Source organism: Thunnus thynnus, chromosome 2 (genome assembly GCF_963924715.1).
Source record: "Thunnus thynnus chromosome 2, fThuThy2.1, whole genome shotgun sequence".
Classification (NCBI taxonomy): domain Eukaryota; kingdom Metazoa; phylum Chordata; class Actinopteri; order Scombriformes; family Scombridae; genus Thunnus; species Thunnus thynnus.
Window position 1 is genome coordinate 5,691,684 of NC_089518.1, and position 22,865 is coordinate 5,714,548.

General features: G+C 38.4%; 1 protein-coding gene and 1 long non-coding RNA gene across 5 annotated transcripts; both read right to left on the bottom strand.

Moving 5' to 3' along the window:
* Positions 1-779: 779 nt before the first annotated feature.
* noxa1 (NADPH oxidase activator 1) lies at positions 780-20,424 on the bottom strand. Of its 2 annotated transcripts, none has more exons than XM_067600647.1 (16): positions 19,822-20,424; positions 17,110-17,284; positions 16,366-16,448; positions 15,345-15,453; positions 13,038-13,172; positions 12,097-12,204; positions 10,745-10,804; positions 10,618-10,655; positions 10,355-10,493; positions 9,488-9,556; positions 9,049-9,136; positions 6,049-6,155; positions 4,610-4,770; positions 4,114-4,222; positions 2,864-2,987; positions 780-2,690 (listed from the first exon to the last, which is right to left on the bottom strand). In XM_067600647.1, exons 2-16 carry the CDS (start codon positions 17,281-17,283, stop codon positions 2,584-2,586), a joined length of 1,611 nt encoding a protein of 536 aa, XP_067456748.1. In that variant the 5' UTR covers position 17,284; positions 19,822-20,424; the 3' UTR covers positions 780-2,583. The 2 variants fall into 2 exon arrangements, with proteins under 2 accessions (XP_067456748.1, XP_067456741.1); XM_067600640.1 differs by having other exon boundaries at positions 6,049-6,158; positions 19,822-20,422.
* Positions 20,425-21,576: 1,152 nt separating this feature from the next.
* Positions 21,577-22,832, bottom strand: LOC137190949 (uncharacterized). Of its 3 annotated transcripts, none has more exons than XR_010930326.1 (2): positions 22,753-22,832; positions 21,577-21,848 (listed from the first exon to the last, which is right to left on the bottom strand). It is a non-coding gene; the product is annotated as an uncharacterized lncRNA (long non-coding RNA). The 3 variants fall into 3 exon arrangements; XR_010930327.1 differs by lacking the exon at positions 22,753-22,832 and adding an exon at positions 22,422-22,536; XR_010930325.1 differs by lacking the exon at positions 22,753-22,832 and adding an exon at positions 22,230-22,413.
* Positions 22,833-22,865: the final 33 nt, after the last annotated feature.

Genomic DNA, 22,865 nt, shown 5'->3' on the forward strand with positions numbered 1-22,865 from the left:
AAAAAAGAAAGCTCAGATTTGGTCTCATGAGACCATAAAGCCACTCTCCACTCAGACATCTCAGAGTCTCCTTCATGCCTTCTGGAAAACTCTAGCAAAGCCTTAGTGAGTGTCTTTGAATAGCTTTGTTTTTTTACTCTCTTTTATGAAGCTATGAGGTAGTGAAGTTCCTGGCCTGCTGTTCCTGTGTGCACAGTTTGTCCCAGCTCAATCTCAAAAGACTGTAGCTTCAGAGCTGCTGTGGGTGTCTCAGTGGCCTCCCTCACCGCTGCCCACCTCACCACGAGGACTGCCTGCTCTGTGCAGATTCTCTATATTCTCTATAGCTCTTTCATAAGTCTTTACTCATGAAAATATTTGCTTCATCTGATTTATCATTAACATTTTGACTGTACACAGCCGATCAGCATTTGAGTAATTACATGAGTATTAACAATGCTTCAAATATCGGGTTACTCTTGAAAATGTTCTTATCTATGTTCTTAATTCTTTCAGTGAGAGTTGTAGCTACCACTGAGCATGCTGAGGTCATGTCCTCAGTAATTCTTCTGGGATTTGGAAGCTTTTGCACCCTGGGGGGAGTTTATATTCTAAAATTAACAACTTATGGTGGGTATTTTATAGGCTGATTCCAGTATTTTTTTTACCCCATGTGCTTAAAATTGACAACCTTTAGGCCAACAAATATATAAAGGATTTGGTATTTCTCCAACAGTTTATTCCTGTTAGTATTTACAGCTTCATTTGGGGAATTAAAATGTGCAGAAACATATGTTTGAGTGGAGGGGGACTTTAATTATTTGAGGATATAGAGCTTCAATACACAGCTTCGGTAATCCTTTAAGAAAATATATCTGAATAGCCTTTTTTTTTAGCATTTATAAACAGTATACAAATATTTAATAAATAATACACAATGATTTGATAATAAGCAGACACAAGGACAATTTAAATGTTGAATAATGTACAGTATTTGTCAACAATTATAACTTCCTTGTCTATGTCTTGTTGATATATGTCTTCTAATATGAAGACATATATCATTCATTATCTGTTTATAAGCTCCACTTATGGCTGCCCACAGGAGGAGTTATAAACACTTACCGTATATCTGCTAACAAGTACATTAAAGTGTGTTATAAACCATTATAACTGTTTATATACTGATTGTAAATGCTAAGTATTGGGACTCAACCCTTACATATTCTGACCCCTCACAGTATGGAGTGGGTCTTTTTTGACCCACCTCAAATATCTCTTTATAAACCCTTTATAAATCCCTGATAACCAAATTTTGAACCACAAATGTATTTTTCATCCATATATGATCATATATCAGTGAGTAGTCATTAATAAATGGGTGGTTGATCCTTCATTAATGTTTCAGGATGTTAGGTTTGACACTATATGTTAATGGAGAAAATACATTCACAATCACACTACATTATGATCTCATGTTATCTTAAACAAGAGAACAAGACAGCCATAGTTATTTCTTTGAATTTTGTTGACAGTGAAGAATGCAACAATATTTTTGAATGGTAGTTTTCATTATAACCATTAAAACCATCAATCAACACTGCCTGTAAACCACATGCTCTGTCAATTGTACACAATCAACCCCACATTGAGTGTATTAGTCATAAAAGAAAACTAGTTTGTAAATTTCTGATCAGGGCAAGATTCAGATACTGTGCTGATGTGGCTGGTGTGTGGGAAAGGTGGTGACGTCTTTGCATGAGAGAGGTTACAAGGGCCTTTCTTCCATATTGTCCTCCTCTTCTACTATTTCCTCTTCAGCTCACTGTCTCCTTTTTCATCTTGGATCAACAGATCCACCAAATCAGTCCTTCCACCCCACCAACAGTGTCAAGGCACTGTGACCCTACTGTGTGTACACCATATATGCAATATATGCAATCCAATGCACAGTTTTTTTCTTCCACTATTTCAAGATTCCCCTGTAACACCTAAAAGGGCTACGGGAGTCCACCTGAGTGGGAACCCTGACAAATGTGGCGATGTGTTGGGAACACAGCCAGTTCTCGTGACAGTGTCAAGGTCCCCCTTGAACTCTGTCCCCACTGCCCCCAATGACAGAAACACATAGACATGCCAATCTATAGTTTGACTTTTTCAAGATTCCCCATAACCACCCTTTACCTTGATTTGACCCCCTCTGGTGACTTTAAAATCCATTTGAAAAAATATGGGTCAAATTTGACCCAGAAAACACTTAATGTACAGAAAAAAACACACTTTAAAGTTGTTGTAGCAGGATCATTAAAATACTTTAAAACATGACAGGAATATAATTTTGATACCACAGGCGAAACATATTACTAGTGTTATATAATACAACAGGAATATTACAGTGTTAACATAGAAAATCAGCAGTTAGAGCAGGTTTCAGTACCATAGACATACTCTGAGTCACTATAGCAATGTTATAGTGATACATTATAGACACATGTTAGAAGTAAGTCCCTACAAGAGTGCTGGTACACTACAGTGGTTCTTTGGAGGATCTAAATAGCCAGCATTTACAGGTAAATGTGTTGATTAGAGATAACTGCTCTACTATTATAACTCGGAGCTCTGAGTGATGCTGGCATTCTCCCTGTAGGCAAAGCAGCTGGGGAAGATGCCTATATTTCCTGCACAGTGTCCCTCCAGCCACTCCTCATTAACTACAAGAGAATGTGAGAGGGAAACAGAAAGAGGCAGTGAGACACACATCTGAACACAGGATGAGGCAGTGAGAGTATTTCAGATGACAGTATTGGCTGCTGACGAGACAAATGACTTTTTTATGATTCCAGTGAGGAGTCATTCAATATGATGTTGACCTGCAAGGCCTCACCTTCACCCAGGATGTCGATAGTGTCCCCTTCGCTGAACTCCAGGTCCTCTGGGCCCTGAGCAGCATAGTCATACAGCGCCACCATCTGGTAGAGGATGGTACGGTTCGCCAGGGGGTCTTCTGACTGAGGTAAGACAGCACATGAGGGGAAGGTATTAGTATAGCTGTAAAGTAGATGTTTTCCTGGTGGCATAATTCATCAATCTGTTAACATTATATTTCACTTTTTAAAAAAGCAAAGCCCTCTATGAGTATTTTCTTTGAACCATTCGCTTGAAAAAACTGCAACATCCTCACCCAAAATGTCAAAATAATATCAGTGTTACTACAGCTTGTTTCATCATTAATGCCTAAAAGACACGAAGCATAAAGAATTGAAGAGGGTATATTCACTTTGTATTAAATTGAATTGAAACCCTAATATCCAAATGGAACAATAGCTTTTCGCAAAAACCACCAGTGTGCACATTAGAAGTGGAAATTATTGCCAGATTTATGGCAAATATGATAAAATTGTGACTATTCCAGCTGCTCTATATTTTCTAAATGAATAAATAGTTATTACTGCCAGTGAATGAGTGATTCAGGCTCAGGCGCCAGCTCAACATGAGCACTGTCATTTTTTTGCTTCACCCTACGATTCCAAATAATTTTCAATGTTGAACACTGTCTCAGTTGGTTATCTGTGTGCTACAATGTGAGCCCAGTTTTTTTTTTGCCTACGTTTGTTTACATTGTGGCAAATTGGCACCATTATAAGTATGTTGAATTAGCTATAAGCGACTCCTGTTGCTGTGCAATGTACCCATGGATGTACAGACAACTATTACTGGATTACTGAAATACTGAAGAAAATGTGATGATTCTCAGGTAAGTTCCAAGGAGTGTCTTTTTTCTATGGTATCCAAGCTGACCTCAGGATGTTTATGCATGATGGACGCTGGTAATAATATCCTTGGAAACTGTAAGTCGCACTGAATCTAAAAACATGTTTATAATGTCTGTCTTATGACCCATAGAAGGAATATCTCCTGCACTTCACAGTTTGAAAAACTCTGCTCAGGACTGAAGAACTTGTTTGTGCATTAATAAACTGATATTAATAACCCACCGTTAATATATATTGATTAGTGCAGTTTTACAATGTTGGGTTTGCAACTGCAAGCCCTGGTGATGACCCTGCTTTGGTACACTGGATGATGTAAGTTTCAAGCCTGGATGCGTGTGTAGTTGTGAGTTTAAATCCTCACCTGGCACCACAGAGTGGCTCTGCCAGCCTCAGCCACCTCTTGCATAGTGTGGCCCGGCTCCACCTCCCCACCCAGAGGAATCAGCACCCGGGAGCCATGCTGCTTATGTCTGATGAGAGAGAGAGGGAATGGAGGTTGAGGGGGAGGGGAGTAAAGAGGGAGAAACAGATGATGTTGTTGTCAAGATCTTATTTATGTTTGACAACTGCACAAATCATCAGCCTGGTGGTCCTATGGGATGTAATGTCATGTTTTCATAATCTGTTTTATCCCATGATAATAGTGCACCACTGCTATGCTGCTGTTCTTGGACTCTACTCTCATGTCCATCTAGCCACAGCTTCAGCGTCCAATGTGTCTCATGCTAGCATCTCTTAACCAGAACACATATTGGACCCACAGGGTGGAGTGGACAAAGAAAAGCATATTTTTAGAAATGAGGTATCACTTGTTGAAATTCAAGGAGACAGAAGTGGGTTGGCAGGCCTGTGGTTACCTGAGGCGCAGATGAGACGCTGGCTGGCCCAATTTTTGTGCGATTCGTTCCTTCAGTTCATGGTACGGTGTGTCCAGAGGGACAGACAGAGCCACGGTGTATGTGTAGTGGACCTTCACCACCAGAGAGTCCGCCTTTGCCCCCTGAGATGAGCTGGCATACTGGGAGCGCAGAGCAGAACACATTTAAAGATACTGAAAGTACAGCCAAAGGGTTATGTTAGTTTAATATCAAAGATTCACTGGTGAGTATGATATGTTAGGTAACTGTATTAATATCAGCACTAACAGGAATACTAGTGGCAGTAGTAGTAATACTTTTATTATTAGAATTTTGAGTGTCCCATAATGGTCTATTTGTGGATTTTACATAGATAGAACCTGCCTAATTGTTTTGGGGCCCTAAGCAGAAAGCAGTTTTCCTACCAACCCTATTATAAACCAGCATACAACACATTTAGGCAAGAAAACCACATTAATATTTTCCTCACTTCTAAAAAATGATTGGGAAGGTTTTCAAATGAATATACAAGCACAAATAAATACTGTATCTGATTATTACAGTTCTGTACAGTCTTTCTCATGTAAAGTGCAAATGAACAAGAGAGTCTACAGCCTGGCAAACCACTTTGTTTGCTTGCACTTTGAGACATTTCTGGATTATTATTGAACAAATTCAGGGGGACAACTCAAAAAAAATCATTTGTAAATTTAAAGATAATGAATGTCTATTCTAAACATCTGCTTTCCACCTGTATATATTTTTGCCAAAGACTTTGGTGCAGTAACCAAAAAGTTTGACAGTGACCATAGATCAACGTCAAGCCTCAGATCTACTGGATATATCTTTCCCGTAAGATCGGAATAACTTAAATACAACCAGACTGCTGAATGCATTTGCGTCATACATACATTGTACATGGTGATTCAACTAATTGGTTAGAGTTATCAAATAACACGTCTCTAGCTGAGGCAGGTTGCCATGGTTCACTCATCAAGGGCTGACTCATCACTTAAAACTGAAATCTTCCTGGGTAACATTAACGGAGAGGAACTGTTATTTAATTGTAAATTTGGAACAGGAAGTCCATTAGTTATTTCAGGTAAGAACGAATCTTTTCAGGTCACTGTTCCATGCAGAGACACAAAAACTCTCAAATAGTGCAGAATATTTATATCCAAACACTGACTACCTCTGCCTCCCCTGAGCGTCACAGTGACTTAATCAGGACACATCAGCATTCCCCCTGCTAAGTTCAACCTGACAAAGCAGTTTATTCAAAAGTCCACACCAACCCTCTATATTTAGATGAGGTAGAAAGAGAATGAGTTTAGGTGTAGGCTATGTGTGTCATAAGCTGGGTGTGCGAGGAAAAGAACTTCGATTTGATTCCACCTCTCAGCACAGATGAATCTGGCTTTTCAGAGGGGCGTTATTACCTGGTCGCTTGCCGCGTTGGCTGTGTACTTAGGAGGCTCTGAGGCTGGCAGCGGCGCGTGGGTGGCAGTGGTGTAGGATGGTGGTGGAGTGTCTGAGGCAAAACGCACTGCTGAGAAAATACAGTACAGGTGCAGTCTGAGCACACACACATGCGCACACAATAGAAACCTGATGGATGATTAGACAGATACATGTGGCATTCTCCACTATTCTGGAGAATTACTCCGACATCTGAGAATCAACTTGTTTCTTTGGGTTCTACAGTGAAGAGTTCTTGAACAAATGATTTGGCTTTAAATATTGAGACTGAACATTTATATTTTCATTATTTTTATTTTTAAAACTTTTAATCCGACATGAACAAATCCTTTAAAATACTTTCAAAAATATTGCACCTACAATGCATACTGCAGCTTCTGTGGCCAAATCAATCAAATTTGTCCTGAGTGTGGTGCTGGGGGAAAGGTCATGGGGCCATTAAACGAACAGGTTGTATGAGGTAGTTATCTATAGTCAGTGTATCACCTGCAGTAGATTTGGGTCTCCACATTCCCAGCAGAAGCACTTTGGGACCCAAACAGTTGATCTGCAGTGTAATGTTGTGTTCACACCAAACACAAAGCAAATTTTTCACACAATGAGATTACATATGAAGTCAATGTAAAGACACGAATAGATGTAAATTAGCGCCGGACGATGCAAATGACGCAAATAACGTGACACGAATGGTGCGAATTCACGAAACTCATGGCGCGGATGACACGAAATTGAAAATATTCAATTTGACCAAATATTTTGCATGTATCATGGGGCCAGACCGGGGGATTCAGCCGCGGCTTGCCGACAGACAGCTGCTGAGACGTGGCCAGCTCTGGAGGAGAGAGCCGGGGAGCACGTTGTTGCTGCACACCGGTCACACCGGATTACCAAACCAGTCGCACTGGATTCTGCTGTTATCCGTAGCCGTTTACTGGCTGGAGGAGTTTTTTTTTTTTTTAACTAACACCGGAGTCACACACCCCCCTCGGCTGCTGTCATCAATAACAAGCTAAATGCCTGTAACTTTATAAAATTTTAAATTTAAACTAGTAGATATCTAGCTGTTTAAATGGGTCATTGCCATATTTATGGCATTATCTATATCTATGGCAGTGTCAATGGAGCAGCTATGTTTGCATTTTAAAAGTTGTTTGCTTGTAGTCTTGTGGACAGATCTGACAAAGGAATTCAGACTTTTCACAAATCGGCATTATGATGTAGTTATTTCGGCATCCTTTTTATTCGTTTATTGCAATTAAATCACAGCAAAATCTAAGTTTATTTTGAGTTCATACCGCTTTAAGGTCTGTAGTTGTCATCTGGGAAGTGTAGTTAATAAACAGATTTTGGGGGGAGTTTTGTGTGACAGGTTAATGCAGTTTATCACAGCAGAACCAACAGAGAAGAGTTGATAATGTATCTCTTACAGATAAGTGTTGGTTTGACTGTTGTTAGTAGGAGGACTGAGCCAATATATTGGCAGGCAGGCTGAGCTTCAGTAACATCACTGGCTGGCTCCCATTGTCCTGGTGGAGACTAGTCTGTGCCTGTCGATACTCGCTGGCTGTTTGAGGCAAATAAACATAAATAATCCCGCAGCCAAACTTGCGCAATTACACGAATATAAACAGGAATATGGAAGTTCTATGATTGAGAAATGTAGTGCCAAAGGAAAGAGCTGTCTGACGGCAAGATAGAGCGGTGAAAATATTTTAAATATAGCATATACTTAATGTTGATTTTTTTTGGGGTGGGCCTTTATTTAGGTGGCTAAAATATGTTTTGCTGTTGGTTCCATTCACAGCAGTACATTGCTTAGCTTCCACACCAGTACTCCTGTCTGCTTCTCCAAACTGCAGGTAATACACTGACTCTGGAGAACTACCTCATACAACCCCACTTCAAAAAATGCAAACTATCCCTTTAAAACCAAAAGTGTTTATCCCTTTAGGAACAAGAATGCATTCAGGAAACAATAGGAAAACAGGGGATCACCCAAATAATCAGGAATCATCCTCTGGAGATTATGAATTCTGGTAACACTTTAAGTTATGGATCCAAAATTTCATCATAATTTCCTAAAAATTTTCCATGACAGACCTCTGCAATTTGTAGTCAATTGATACTCTCTGAACTAGTTAGCAGTAAATTACAAGTGTAACCTAGAGCATGTTTAATGTTTTATTTATTGTTTATTTCTTCTATTTTCATGATTTTAAAAGCAATATAATAATATAATAAATAACATAAAATGTACTGTAGTTAATTCATATGTCACGTTGCTCTTTTGTGAAACTTTATTAAGTATATACAGTGAAAAAAAAAGGAGATGAAAAAATCTTGTGGCACCCCCCCCCTTGCCCCACTGTTAAGGCACCCGGGGGTGCCATAACACGCACTGATCTTTTGAGTCATTTACTTGCATTGAGCTGAACATGTAAAAATGTAATATGAGTCTATATGCAAGAATAGTATTCAAAATATATGGAGAATAAAGTTTCCAATACTCAATGAATAATAAACTTAGGTTTAACATTTAAAAGTTTAAATTTTAACTTAGGTTCCTTCCTCTGCAAATCAATAACTCAACAAACTGAAGTAGATGTCTTGCCCCAAAATAAAATATTGGGTGGACACACTTACAGACCTACAATGTGACTTTTCTGTCCTTGCACCCTGCTGCAGAAGCAAGCATCAGCACTGGCCTTCATCTTTTAAAAGGAAATTCAGTGCAACAGTAAACTCAAATTCCATGAACATGGAAATCACAGGCAACCATGTAGTGAAGATGGAGCCACAGTGCCAGACTGCACAGATGAAAAATATAAATAAAATAATAAAATATCTGTCATAATTGAGAAGTGCTTCCTATTGCAGATCTGAGGAAAGAAGGAGGAGAGGTCTTCCTCCCCTGTGACAGGAGAAGTCAGAGTAAGAGTCAGAGTAGGATTGGTTTTTACCCTGAGGAGGAGCTGCAGGGCTGGGCCGGGCCTGTGGGCGAGTGGGTGGCTTGAGCTCCGGTGGGAGGGGGATCCCACTGGGAACTCTCTGTGGAAGAAGACAAGACAGCAAATTTATTTTTTCAACTGTGAAAAAAAACATTGAATTTTTCTTCCAGCAGGAGCGCAGTATTTTTGTTGAAATGAGCAGAGTATTCTTGTGACTGTTCTGGCTGAAGGGCTGTTAACTGTGGCAGGAATTTTTAGGGCATTTTAATGTATTTTCCCTGACACAACAGTTTTGCCCGCAGAGATAAAGCTCTGCACAGCATCAATCTCATTTTGAGCAATCTGTGAAGTGCCTTTATTAAAGCCCAGGCTGTTTTTCCTCTCAGGACGAGCCTGAGATATGATGGCTAAAGCATCACAAAGTATATCATTACATGAACAAATACATTACATTCTCCTTTTTGCCTTTGGTCGTCTTGACTTCTGCAGGCTCGAGCAGGGACATTGGCAGAAGTCCTCTCTGAAAAATACAAATAAAAATCACAAACTGAAATATAAAGATTCTGACTTACAAAAAATGATGTTTTGTCAAAAGCACCACAGCCATCAAATACTCAGTATTGTGAGAATCAGGTGGTTTTAACAACCTGAAGAGGATTTCTGCTCTGCAATTGCGTGCAAATTATACATGGTGGGTTTTGAAGATTAAATATAATTAACTTTGATTGTTTTTATATACTTTTCTCCCCATTATTATAGCATTATCCTAAAGGTTTTGTAGGGAGATAAAATGTAAAGAAATAGAAAATATTACTCATAAAAAATATATTACAGATTACAGTTTGTAATTTTGCTGACTAGTCGTATATTTCTTTAGGGAGTGGTGGCTCTGGGGGCATTTATGACCTCAATATCTCAAAAATCCGGACTACGGCCCTGCCAGCCATTTCTGTAATAATAACACTCCTGTAAGCACACTGATAAATAACTATATATCAATTTGAGTCAATTTACATTTATACCAACACAGTTTTAAACTGAATTTAAAGCTGCAACAAATTATACTTGCTATATTAATGATGGATCAAATTACAATGCGAAATCTAAAAGGAGTTGCTCGTAGTGACAAATCCACTGAATATTATCACCAACTCTGCAGCTCCTCTTAGCGTCTTTCAGCCAATTGTTTTAAAACTCAAGTAGGGAAACACAATTTTTCGCAACACACCTTGTTGTCTTAAATGAAATTTAACCTATAAGATTAAACCTGTATCTTTGGCTGACTATACTAGATTCAGCTGCTTCTCTTTTTCCTCACCTGTCCATCATATATGACAGTTGCCATCCCATCCCTGTCCTCCTCACCAAATAAAAATACCATGGCCCCTCCCGGCACTGTCAACTGGCCCGGGCCCCGAGCCATGTAAGGAACCTGCATACGCATGTATCGAGAATCCCTGACAGAGAGTGAAAAAACAAAATCAGTCACATCTTTTTACTTGAATGTGTTGAACAATAGTAATATTGCTTTGTCACAGTAATATTAAAGGCTCAGATCAATATGTGACTGGTGATACTCACTGAGCTCCATCCACTTTGGGCTCATAGAAACCAGGCTTCTGTTGAGAGGACAGAGTGACAGTTAGCAAGGCAGTGACTGACATTAATATCAGAAATGTATGCACACTGACACTGTGGTCAGTCTTACCTGCAGCCTCAGAGGTTCGAAGCCTCCAAAATCATCATTGGGAATCATGGAGGAAATCACCTGCAAGTAGAGCATCATACATGATTGAATCCTGAACAGCTGACTTCGGATGTAGAGTTTTTACTTCAAATCTGTAAGCATATATCTCAAGGGCTGCATATTTTGTTGAAATAACCAGTTTGAATGTCCCATTTATCATTCTGGATGTAACCAGACAATTTGTTTCTAAAAAGATTGTACTTTCTGAAATTAAAGAGATCAACACTTACAAACAGTTGAAAGCAATACATTGTTTTAACCAACCAACTGATTGTTAATTGCCACATGTCCAAAACTGTTTGAGTTTACATCTACTTCCATGACTAGTCCAGTCTGAAAATAACAATATTTCTAGGTTTTCTTTGATAATACAACATAGTGGTCTCATGTAAGGCTGACCACATTTGTTGTTGGGCCCCCATTGACACCATTGATACAGACAAATAAGTTGTCTCTGCAATAGAGCACTGTACTACGTGATGGTTGGTGGTTGGTCACTTCTAAAAGACAGAGGTTGTCAGTGCAAGGATTTATGAGTGATTGTGGTTTCTCTTCGTGGTTCAGATTAAGATTCTTGCAGCAGTGGTTTGTATTGGTTGTAAATGTGCAATAGTGCTCCTGCGTAGAGTGCACAAGTTATCCAGTTATCCAGTCTAGTTGATACAACAGCATGTATGAGTTTCTTGTTGCCAGCAAAGGAGAGCATTTATGAGATGTTTACATAAGTGATAAAAAGATGATTTTCAGATATTGCCCTATTGTTATGATTCTTGAAATTGAGCATTCTCAAAAACAACTCCAAGATTCCTGACATGGTCCTTTGCTTTCAAGATAGAGAGTTATATCTCTTTCAGACATTAATATCATCTTGTGAAGCAAGGATTTAACAGACTTCTGGGCATCCAGCGCTTAGGACGGATACAGATATAACTCTGTATCATCTGCAGAATGAAGGACATGGATATTGTGTTTTTTAGTGGTATATATTCTGAAACAGATTTGTAATGAATAAAATTACATACAACCAGTTGTATTGACACAGTGATCCCTGTGATTTTGGGGCGCTTTGGGGATCTGGAGCCCTAGGTCAGGTGTTCACTCTGACTCTGCTCCCTTGCCTCATAGCTGTGAAAAGGGCTCACAGATGTTATTTCCAAACTCAATTCTGTGGCATCTGTGTTGATTTTTGTTCTCTCAATTAGTAATAGTAGTTTAATTAGTAAAACTAAATGAACAATTTTGATTCACTTAAGATGTGTTGCGGACAAAGACATCTTTCAATACACCCAACATTCACCATGGAGGCACTTTACCTTTGCTTTGCCCAGAAAGTCTCTCTGCTGGAGCTGCTCCACATCCTGTTTCCTGGGACGAAACACCAAACCCTCAGGCACCAGGAGAGGGGCCAGGACCTCCTTCCTCTGTTTAGTCAAACATTTGTTAAAGAGTTTCATTAGAATAATTGACGAATCCCCTGATATACTGAAGATCTACATTACATACGGTATCAGTGAACTCACCATTTAAAGAAAAAATGATATGGGCTTTTTACTTCCTTAATGTGATGTTATTCTGATTGAAACTAGATGTTGGGATGCCACTCACAGTTTCCAGATATATTTGCAACTCCAAAATTCTGTGGCATTCCATCCGATAGTTGTTGAAATGTTTGAGTCTCAACCAAAGTGCTGGGCTGACTGACAGACTGACATTGCCATCCATAGACCCCTGCTGCCAATTTAACTCAAGGTCCACATACTAGATTTCTACCAAGGCTTTCAGTCACATCTTGTGATTTTCATCAGAGGACAGAGTTTACTCAGTTGTCAGTTGAACTTAAAGTTTGGCAGACATGACAATTGCATAGAGTGTTTTTTTTTAGTTCAGTACATGTATGACTCATTCTCAACAAGATAACTACACAGTCTTGCTGCTGATTGATTATCAGCTGATAGGGGTTTAGCATCATACCTGCCTCCTTATACCAACCACACCTGCTTACGTGAAAGTTACGTGAAAAGCAGCACACCAGCATGGCCATGGAGCACTGCCAATGACTGACTTCCAGGAAGTTTAACTTTAAAACTTAATCTTTATTTCCTTGTTGAGACATTCTTGGCAATGACAGAAATGTAACAGAAAACATACTAAAATTACATAAATAAAATTAACAGTGCAAGGGTAATTGTGTTTGGAAATTTGTCTAAATTCAGTCTCATGCCCTTTCAGAGTTGTGGAAGTTCATGACACTCACCGCAACGCTGTCCAAAGCCACCTCTACGTTTCCCCCTCGACCTCCTCCTCTCTCCTGAGAGGCTGACAGCAGGACCTCCTTGGCCTGCTCCCACTGGCCCATCCGACAGTACACAGCTGCTGCATTATATAACACCTAGGGACATCACAAGCGTACATCTCTGAACCATCTCAATAATATTCATATAATCGTTACTGTTGTGTGAAAAACATTTTATATGGACATTTATAAATGTGAGGATTAGAGAGACTTTCACAGTCATATCAGTACCAGTGATTCAATGATTACCTAACTGATATTTCTGTTTTTCACAACTTACTTTCTATTTTTGGAACAAAACTCCCCATGCACTGGAGTTTTAAGACACTGGAGGACGGAGCTATCAGCAAGCACTTTTCAGCTACATAGGCTAAAAAGCTGCAGTATTATTCAGGTATTCATCAGAGTGACATGTCTATGCATTATATGCTTCTGTTGGAGCTGTGCTTTAACTAGCCAGAGACCTGTGCCAATTTCACAAGTTTTTCTATCTTCAGGAATTATATTTGTCAGAGAAATGTTGCAGGATGCATTGTTCATTCTTTTTTTTTATTGTGTCATAGAAATTGTCAAACTACCTTGGTGATATTTGGATCCTTTATGTGTATATTTAAGTGTGCAGTTCACTGTCTTCAATTGTTCATTTTTTGATTTCAATTGTTCTAATGTTCGTCATAATTCCTAAAATACAGTTCTGTGGAAACGCCTTCCTGTGATGGCAGCTAAACAATAGTTACTTCTGTCACTCTAGGAATCTGTAGTGGAGACATTCCAACAACTAAGAGCTGAAGACAAGGGAGCGTTTGTCTGTTATTCCATTGTGAAAAAAAACTGTCAGCTACGAAACTGCTTTCTTCTCTTTTTTATGAAGCGCCTGGCTTTTATTTGATAATTCAAATAATGATTATTTAATTGGGTTCGTAAGGATGTTGGAGTGGGACGTTAGACAGTGAGACTTCAATGATTTCAGTGACCAACACTCTTTTTATTGACACTGAGTATTGTATTTAGATAGATTTAGACATCCTTTATACAGGATTATAAGTTTTAAAGCCACATTGATTTTTTGAACACTTGGGAGCAGAGGAGCAAGCTGAAGACATGGACATGTTATCTCCTTATAAAGGTGTTAGCAAACTGTTGCTTTTTTACACATTTGTCTGTCCACCATTTGGTGCTGGAAAAGAAGTATGTTGTCGGTTTATCAGAGCTTATTTTTGGTGAAAAATTACTCTTTGTTGCAACAAATAAGAATGAAAGTGAAATTTATTGGCCTTAAAACCAAAAACAATAACCTAAAAGAGGCTAAAAAAGTTGGGTAATAATTCTCTGTGGGTTCATCATCTAGTGACACTTTTCACATCATCACAGTCATTCAATCCATTGGTCATGAACAAAATATGGATATAATGCAGCTTTACGGATAAAGCAATGAACTCAGTTACATAGTGAAAGGCAGTGAAAGGATTTTTAAAAATAGATTGTGATGAGTTTTTTGGTTGTGCCTTTATTTACACCCACTGATTACCACCCAGCACAAGGTCACCACTGAAAATGCCCAGTTTTCAAGGATGTTCAAGTGCCCATTTAGCATGATCTTTGTGCCATCAGTGTATAAATGTATGCAAAGCAATGTCCAAACAAATACCTCCCTTTGTCACCAACCACAAGTTAACCTTGGTTCTGCAATCTACCAACTATTGTTTCACCCTCAAGCCCATTTAATAAGGCTACAATCATCATTATCCTGCATGCTTGTGTGAATCAAAATGTTGCTTTAGAATGAGTCAGCTTATTGGAGTGTGCTTGTCAAGGACTTTTCATCGGATCAGAAGGCAGCTGATGCTGACTGTATCTGTTGTGATATTTCCATTAAGTTTTAATGTCACGAGTTAAACCCCAGTTGTAAACGTGGTAGCTGCACTAAGCTGCCACAGTTCAGCTGTTTCTGACTGGCTGAGGGCACAGGTGCATCATCTGTAGGAAGCTACAGGATGTCTTATCTGTGCTCTGAGAAATATGTGATGTTGTGTAACCTCTTGTTTAACCTCCATCAATGAGGCTTTGTTAGCTAGAGGTGTATCTTTGGAGGTGATGGCAGTTCTCTTTGTTTTCATTCCTCAGCACTGATAGACCTCATGGATTGGGTTTCCATATTTTTCATTGTAATGTGTCAAGAGAGGCCTGCTGGGTGACTGGTGTTTCTCTATGCGAGTGTAGGTGTATAGTGCAGTGTGTGTGTGTATGTGTGCAAGGCCAGTGTCAGACCTGCCAGCTGTAGAGTTTGAATCGCAGTCCCAGCTGTTTGTAGTCAATGACGATGTTTCCTCTCATGTGCTTCTGTGCCCAGATACAGTCTGACAGAGCCTCCTCCAACCTGTAGAGACAATGATGCAGCAACCTGGACTCAAACCCTTCATAAATGATCCATAATCCAAATATGATGTTGTTTTTACAGCCATATGATGTCTCACTTGAGTCCTTTAAAAGTTGTTACAAAAGCTCCATACAAAAACCAAAGTGTAAAAAACAGCACATTATGATTTAAGTGGGGGTTGTATGCCAAACTATTTCTTGTCTGGGCACAGTGACCTCCACTTTGTCTTTTGTATGGATTCAACAAACCAGGTGTAATGTGTTCTTTAGTGAAGTTAAGAGGTGCTGGTGGATTTCGTTACCTTTGGGCAGAGCAGGTTAACTATTTCCCCATTTACATTTTGTATGCTAAGCTAATGGGCTGTTGGTGTTAGCTATATATTTACTACATCCATGGTCTAACTACAAAGTCCAACAGATAAAGTCACCAGAAATTTTCAGAAATGCTTTTTTTCTGTCGTCCTATACTATCAAACTGCCTTTCTCTCTAAAACTGATAGCCCATTGGTTTAAACACAAGATTGACTTGTCACTTACCTGTTTAGAAAGGTATGTAATGTAGTACATTATATTAAAGAAGCAACAATACTATTAGCACCTCTAACAGAACTGTGATCAAAGGTGGCAGTTACAGGACAATAGACACTAATTTTTCCTTAATTTCCAAAAATTCTCCATTATCTGTGACATGCTAAAGCATAGTATAACAGTAGCACACATACAGAAGAGTAATTAAATCAGTAATGTCAGTTACACCAGACCAAGTAAGACTGTAGCAGCAAAACCTTTGAGTGTATTGAATTGAACAAGGGCATGTTTTGACTCTTCATTTGCAAGAGAGAGACAGTGCTGTTTCTTGTCTTGCTGTAATGTGGTGTAGACTGTAAGTTTGGGATGCAGGGCTGCCTTCTACCTGTCAAGCTGCATCATCACTGCTGCTCTCTGGAAGAAGCCAACAGCGAGACGTTCATCCTTGGCAATGGTGAGGTCCAAAGCCTGAATACAGAAAGAAAAAGACAAGTTCAGGTGGGACACAGACAGATGGAAGTGCATGTGTTACATCTTGTTTCCTTTTTTCACGCTGTTGGTATTTAGCAAGCTGTGTAGCCCAGACTGATGTACCTCGCAAGCAGGTTTGGAGACTATCTTTTAACAACTGCACTCACCATTGACAGGTACGTCACAGACAAACATGGCTGTAAAGTGTCCTAAACATTGTAAAGGGGAAGTATAAAGCTTGGATTTGGGTTTACCACTCCCTGCCATCTTTGTCAGCCAAAAAAATCCAATTTTGGGTTGAAGGAGAAGAAGCCTGGGTGGAACTGAGAGGGGGAACGCTTTTGTCAACCCTTATGACATTCTTCCAGACAGCAATTCATACAAAACACTTGGACTGGTTGGAGATGTGCAATATCAGAAAATCTTACAGGATTTTCAAGTATGAAAACAGCTTCTTAGGACAAAGATGATATAAAGCTAAAAGAGATCTGCTACATTATTTAAGTAATGATGATGGATGATGAAAAGAAAAGAGAATTTTTTTTTGATTTCAGATTAACTAACATATTCATATCTAGATATCTGGTTTCAGTGGCCCAAAGAGTGGCCACTCATCAAGCCCCCAGGAGCAACTATGGTTAAATAAGGATCAGGAAACCTTCAGGGCCAGATCCAGCTGTCCAAGAGACAGGTGAGCGGAGGCAGCGGTGAACAGAGTGCGAGACGTGGGTTCAGTGATCTCCTTGAGTTTAGCCAGAGCTCCTTGCCAGTCTTTGGCATCCACAGCCTGCACCGCCTCATCCCACAACCGCAGTAACTCAGTGTAAAGCATTCTGGATGTTGGAGAAAAGAGGAGAGCAAAATCAAGAACAACAGACATAAAAATCAACCATAAACATGGTTGTTGCATTTTTGTTTTCAGCAAAGGTCAGTTTTTTTTACTCTTGACCATTGACTGCATTTACAATGCACAGTAATTTCTATCTTGAAATTAGATTTTACTGAATTGTATTTATAATTTGTTTATGTTAATAATACTTTATTGATAAAATTGATATTTGTACACACTTTGCGAGACAAAGGCTTGAGAAAGCCCATCAAGACCAAATTGTATTTTATACAGTTTACACTTGAGTAAAAAGAAAGAAATTGCTGTTTCTCAAACAACAATAACTGTGGTGGTGAGATAATAAAATAAATAAAAAAAGGGGCTTGAAGACACCTTACTGAGAAAGGAATAAGAAAATGACCACTAAAATTAGATTTGATCAATGGAGAAAAAATCTAATAACTATGAAACACATTAGCATAACAAAGGGAGGGAAGTAAAAAAACATACTGTACTCACATACTGTATTGGAATTACTGATAGTAGGCATGACATAAAAATGTTAGAAAAGGCAAGGCCCCGATATATCAAGTAGTTTGGTTCATCAAACCTGAGCTTAAATTTTGTGAGAGAACAATCAATTCAGTTCAATTTTATTTATATAGTGCCAAATCACAACAAAAGTAATCTCAAGGCACTTTTCACATAGAGCATCTTCTTCAATACAAAATGATGTTCATTTTGTAAATTATGGTTCCGTTTAATTTAAATTTGAATACAGCAGGGAATGCTTTAGGGCATAGCTATGTTGTGATTGACAAGTAGCTACCACAGCGACAACATTGGTAAGGTAACGTGAACATGGCGTAACCCTAGATTCACAGAGTATAGGCATAGCCGTAGCTGTAGCTATTTCAGTGTGTTTTCAGTTCATGAAAATTAATTGTAACATTTTGGTCACCTAAAAAATCTTGTTCAGTGTTTGGTTGTGCTAAAAGACCCTCTAAGGAGTCGGATGTTTTTTCCAGTAAGTACATTTTTGTTTTAACAGTTTTAAGCCCATTTTTCACTAGCAAATATTAGCATTAGCATTGACATTATCACAGTTAATCATAGACTGTAAATGCACCGTGCTAACCAAGCTAGCACTTCTGGCTTCAAAAAATCCAAGATGGCAACGGTCAAAATGCCATACTTAAGGTTTCAAAACGCAAGTCCACTGACCAATGGATGATGTCACAATTGCTACATCCATTATTTTTATACAGTCTATGGTCTAGACAACTGTAATTCTCTTTTTACCTGCCTTAATAAATCTTCCTTGGACTGTTTACAAACCGTACAAAATGCTGCTGCTGGGCTTTTAACACGATCCAACAGGTGGTCACACAAAACATCTATTTTAACTGCTCCTGTTCCTGTTAATTTTAGAATTAATTTTGAAATTCTGGTGCTTACTTATAGAGCCCTACATGGCCAGGCTCTATATTATATCATGGACCTTCTACACCCCCACACCATGAGCCGAGCTCTTAGGTCCTCTAACCAGGGTCTTCCCTTGAACATGTTTCAACACTCAGGAAGATCGTGCATTCTAGTCGGCAACATCTAAGCTTTGGAATAGTCTCCAAATAAGTCTGAGGTCTCTGCAGTGTGTGGACTCCTTTAAAAGGCAGTTAAAAACCCATCGAACAGACATTTAGGTAGCATGTGGTATTTTATGTGTTAACTGTTTTATGCCTGTATTTCACCTATGTGTTTTATCTGTTGTTTATCTTTGTTTTATTTATTTTGACTGTGAAGCACTGTGTGACTGGTGTCTGTGAAATGTGCTATAAACTTTACTTTCTTATATATTTTAGTATTACTGGATTACTATTACTGATGCATTAGCATGGAAGCAGCATTTGTATGTTTCTGCCGGTCAAAATGAGGCTAATTTAAAGTTTATATCCTGTTGTAGTTCAATCTATAATCATATTCTAACAGTTGATTATATTGAAGCTTTTGAAAACTTTAATCTGAAAACTAAGTAAACTCATTATAGCTATCACATGTAGAGTAGAAAGTGTAAAATTTCTGTCTGAAATATGGTAGTAGAAGTATAAACTTAAGTAAATGTAATCACTTTCCACTGCAGATAAGGTTAAATTCAGTATTCTGCTGTAGTGAGACAATCTCCACATCTATCAATATTCAGCAAAATAAAGCAAATAAAAGATGGGAATAAGAATATAAATTAAAATAATGTTATAGTTTGATCAAAGGCGAATATAATGCAGGGTCAAATTATACTAAATGTTATCTGTTAACTATTAAAAATCAATAAAAAATCAACACATAAATATACAACAAAACATGTAAAATAAGGAGAAACCTACAGAGAAACTGCACTGATGTTAATGTTTGTCATTCTGCATAATTTTCCTGGAACACTTCCTTGTACTCAATTCCTACCTGCACATGTTGTCCATTTTAGATCGTACAAACTGAAGAGTTCAATAGACATTTTAAATCAGCTACATTCAGACTGCTGCTTACCTTCTGCTCCTGAACGAGAGGCCAGTGCGTGTTCAGTCAGTGTCCAGCTCTGCCTCACTGCCTGCTGCTCTCCTCATGTGTGCCAAAAGGAAAGTGAGGGAAATAGGCCTCCTCGGGAGTCTCCACCCTGCTGTTGCTACCAGGAAGTTCTGCAACCACATTCCCCAGATAGGACCCAGCGAGGCACACAGGCTCTGGAATTCACCTGTCAGTGTGGCAATTACAACACACATGAGTCACACAGGGTTGAACATCAGCTGAAGCGTAATTAAAAGAAAAAAATAGCAAACCAACTGTCAATGATATTCTGTAAATGCCCCAAATTTCTGGAACTCTATTAACTTGTGTGGTAAAATCCCCACTACATGACTGTATGGACAGGTGGAAATAAATGTGAACTCCTGTAACAATACAGGTTATGGTTTCTATGGCAGGTCTCAGTATGGTGAGTCATCATGTTATGCTAACACAGTGTGGGACTGTTACTCTTTTGGGTTTACGTCATAGATTTACTGAGAAGTTTTGAATGAGATCTATTCAGAGTGACCTTTGACCTCTTGTTACAAGGAATGTTTAAGACAAGGAAGTCAGGGGGAAAATTGACCTTGCTTTCCAGAAGACACAGCCCTTCAAACATCAAGTGACTCAGAGGGGATCATAAAACATTTGGTAATGTAAAATACAGCAACAGATGGATTTTATGTTAAGTTCCCAGGGCATACTGGGTCAACCTGCTGTTCATGTTGTGTTTTGTTGTTGATGTGCAGAACAGTCACAGTGTGGCCCCACCCACCACACACACTCCACAGATAAATGCAGCACAGCCTGATCTCCACTGGTGGAACAAGCTGTATCAGGTCAAGGTGAAACTAACTTCTCATGTTTTACATACGGTTTCAGAGTTGAATCTATTGTATAATATTGTTTTCAGTTAACCTATTGTACTTTATAATGATATCACATATCTTATTTAATAAGATCATGTTTTTATGTAAAACATGAATCTGTAAAGAGAATTATTATTGTGCACTACTATCAAGTTCTACTGTTTCTATTTTTATCCCTTCTTTTATATGCAGCATGGACATACAGTTCATTCACTGTTTCCTTTTTCCTTTTTTATTAATACTACATATTTCTATGCTTGTAACATTTCTTAACACAGTAACACAGATGCACCTTTCAAAACAGGTTTTAACATGTCAATATAGTAACATAGGTGCACCTTTTAGTTTATTCATAGTCCTGTTTCACAGCAGACATTATTGACTTGTCATAGCAGGAAAAGCACAGGTGTTACTAATAACAATGGGCCTCATTCACCAACTGTTCACCAATGTTTTCTTATTTGGCATTTGTTCTTAGGTAAGAACTGAATCTACACACAGTCAAGAGTACACTTATGCACGTTTGAATGCTGACATGTAGCATGCGAAAAATAATTGGTAATTGCATTTTCTTCAATTCTGCAGTTGTATAATATTATGGGATTTAAATTACATTTGTATAATTTATAATATTTGTAATAATTACTGTCATTATTTTACAAAGCATTATGGTCTTTTAAAACATTAAACACAAACAACAAGAGGATGTGCGTTCTTGCCCACTCCTCCAACAACAGACTTGCTGTCCAAGTTCGACAGCAATTAATTGTTTGTAAATAAAGACTTTAAAATTAATTTGACTTTTACAGTGTGATTATTTGTAGCCTACAATTAATATCAAGAAAGAAACACATCACTTAAAAGTCTATTAGGTTTGAGTGCATATCTTTATTTGTATTATTATATTATTATTTGAATTAAACATTAAATTCTTCAAGTGTCTTGGAGATTGTGGTCAGTGTTGAGGCTATCTGTGAAAGTGTTTGGGCCATTCTCTCTTGGTTGTCCAGGATTCTGAGATCAGACGTGGGACAGTTTAACGGGACCTGGGTGGACGCATGGAGGTACTGCTGCATGAAGGTGCTGGCTGCGAGGTGCCAGGTTCCGACTCAGAGGACGGCTGCCTCAACAGGAGATAATCTGTAAATAAATGATAAAAATCAAACCATCATAGTGAACTTTTATATCGAGGGGTTTCAATTATGCAATTTTTGCAACAGCAAATGTTTAAATTTTGAAAACAAACTAAGCACTTAGGTAACACTTTTTAAACACATGTTGAAGAAGATAACGCTTATTCACAAAAACAATCACCTGCCGTTAGGTTTTACACACTGGTGTTTAAATGTTAAATGTGTCATGTTCCATGGTTTCACAACTACAGCTTTTAGATAAAATGTACCATCAAATTGTATTAATTCCAAAAAGCCAGCTTGACTTCTTCTTTTCTGTTATTTTGTATAAACTACTGATGCCACTACATATGACAGCCTGTTTTGTGCTCACTTCCTGCAGCAGTACCTCCACTTCAGAACTGTTGAGGGTTTTTTACATTTGGAGTCTGGTGCTCCACCCTCTTTAGATTTTCATTTAGGCATTCTCGACTTCTCAATTTCCTCTCAATTTCTGTGTGTGGTTTCTGTGTGTGCACACGGCCCTGCAGTGGAGATTGATGGGGCGTTTACCTATGCTAATTGGGATCACCTGGCTTACCTTGATTACTTACAACTGTGCTTTATGTCGTCCAGTGGGCCAGCAATAAATGACCGACTAGATATTTCCAAAAAAGAATAAAAAAAGAAATAAGTGTAAAATACATAAATAAGTAATCAGATATATTTTCTGTATTTCTTCTCTTATTTATATATTCATGTATTTCCACTTTTTGAAAATGTTTTTAAAAGGTAAATGTATTTGTGTGGCATTCCCTGGAAATTATATTTTAGTAATTTGTTATCTCCACCTTTATTTTTTTTTTTCTGCTTTTAAACAAATATGCAACTTTTCTCACAACTTGATCAACACATCAGTTCTATTTACCTACTCTGGCGGTAACACAGAATTCATTGAACCGCAGTTATATTCGTGCTTTTTTTGCTTTCCCTTCTTTCCACTGCGAGTTTTCTGAAAAGGAACATCAAGTGTTACGAGGTGCAC

What these genes read in the sequence shown, in the direction of transcription:
- noxa1 (XM_067600640.1), bottom strand. Translation starts at nt 17,283, where the DNA reads ATGCTTTACACTGAGTTACTGCGGTTGTGGGATGAGGCGGTGCAGGCT. An exon ending in TCGAACCTCTGAGGCTGCAG is followed by an intron (nt 10,656 to 10,744) that starts GTAAGACTGACC and finishes TCCTCTCAACAG; the next exon opens with AAGCCTGGTTTCTATGAGCC. An exon ending in CTGTCATATATGATGGACAG is followed by an intron (nt 9,557 to 10,354) that starts GTGAGGAAAAAG and finishes TGTATTTTTCAG; the next exon opens with AGAGGACTTCTGCCAATGTC.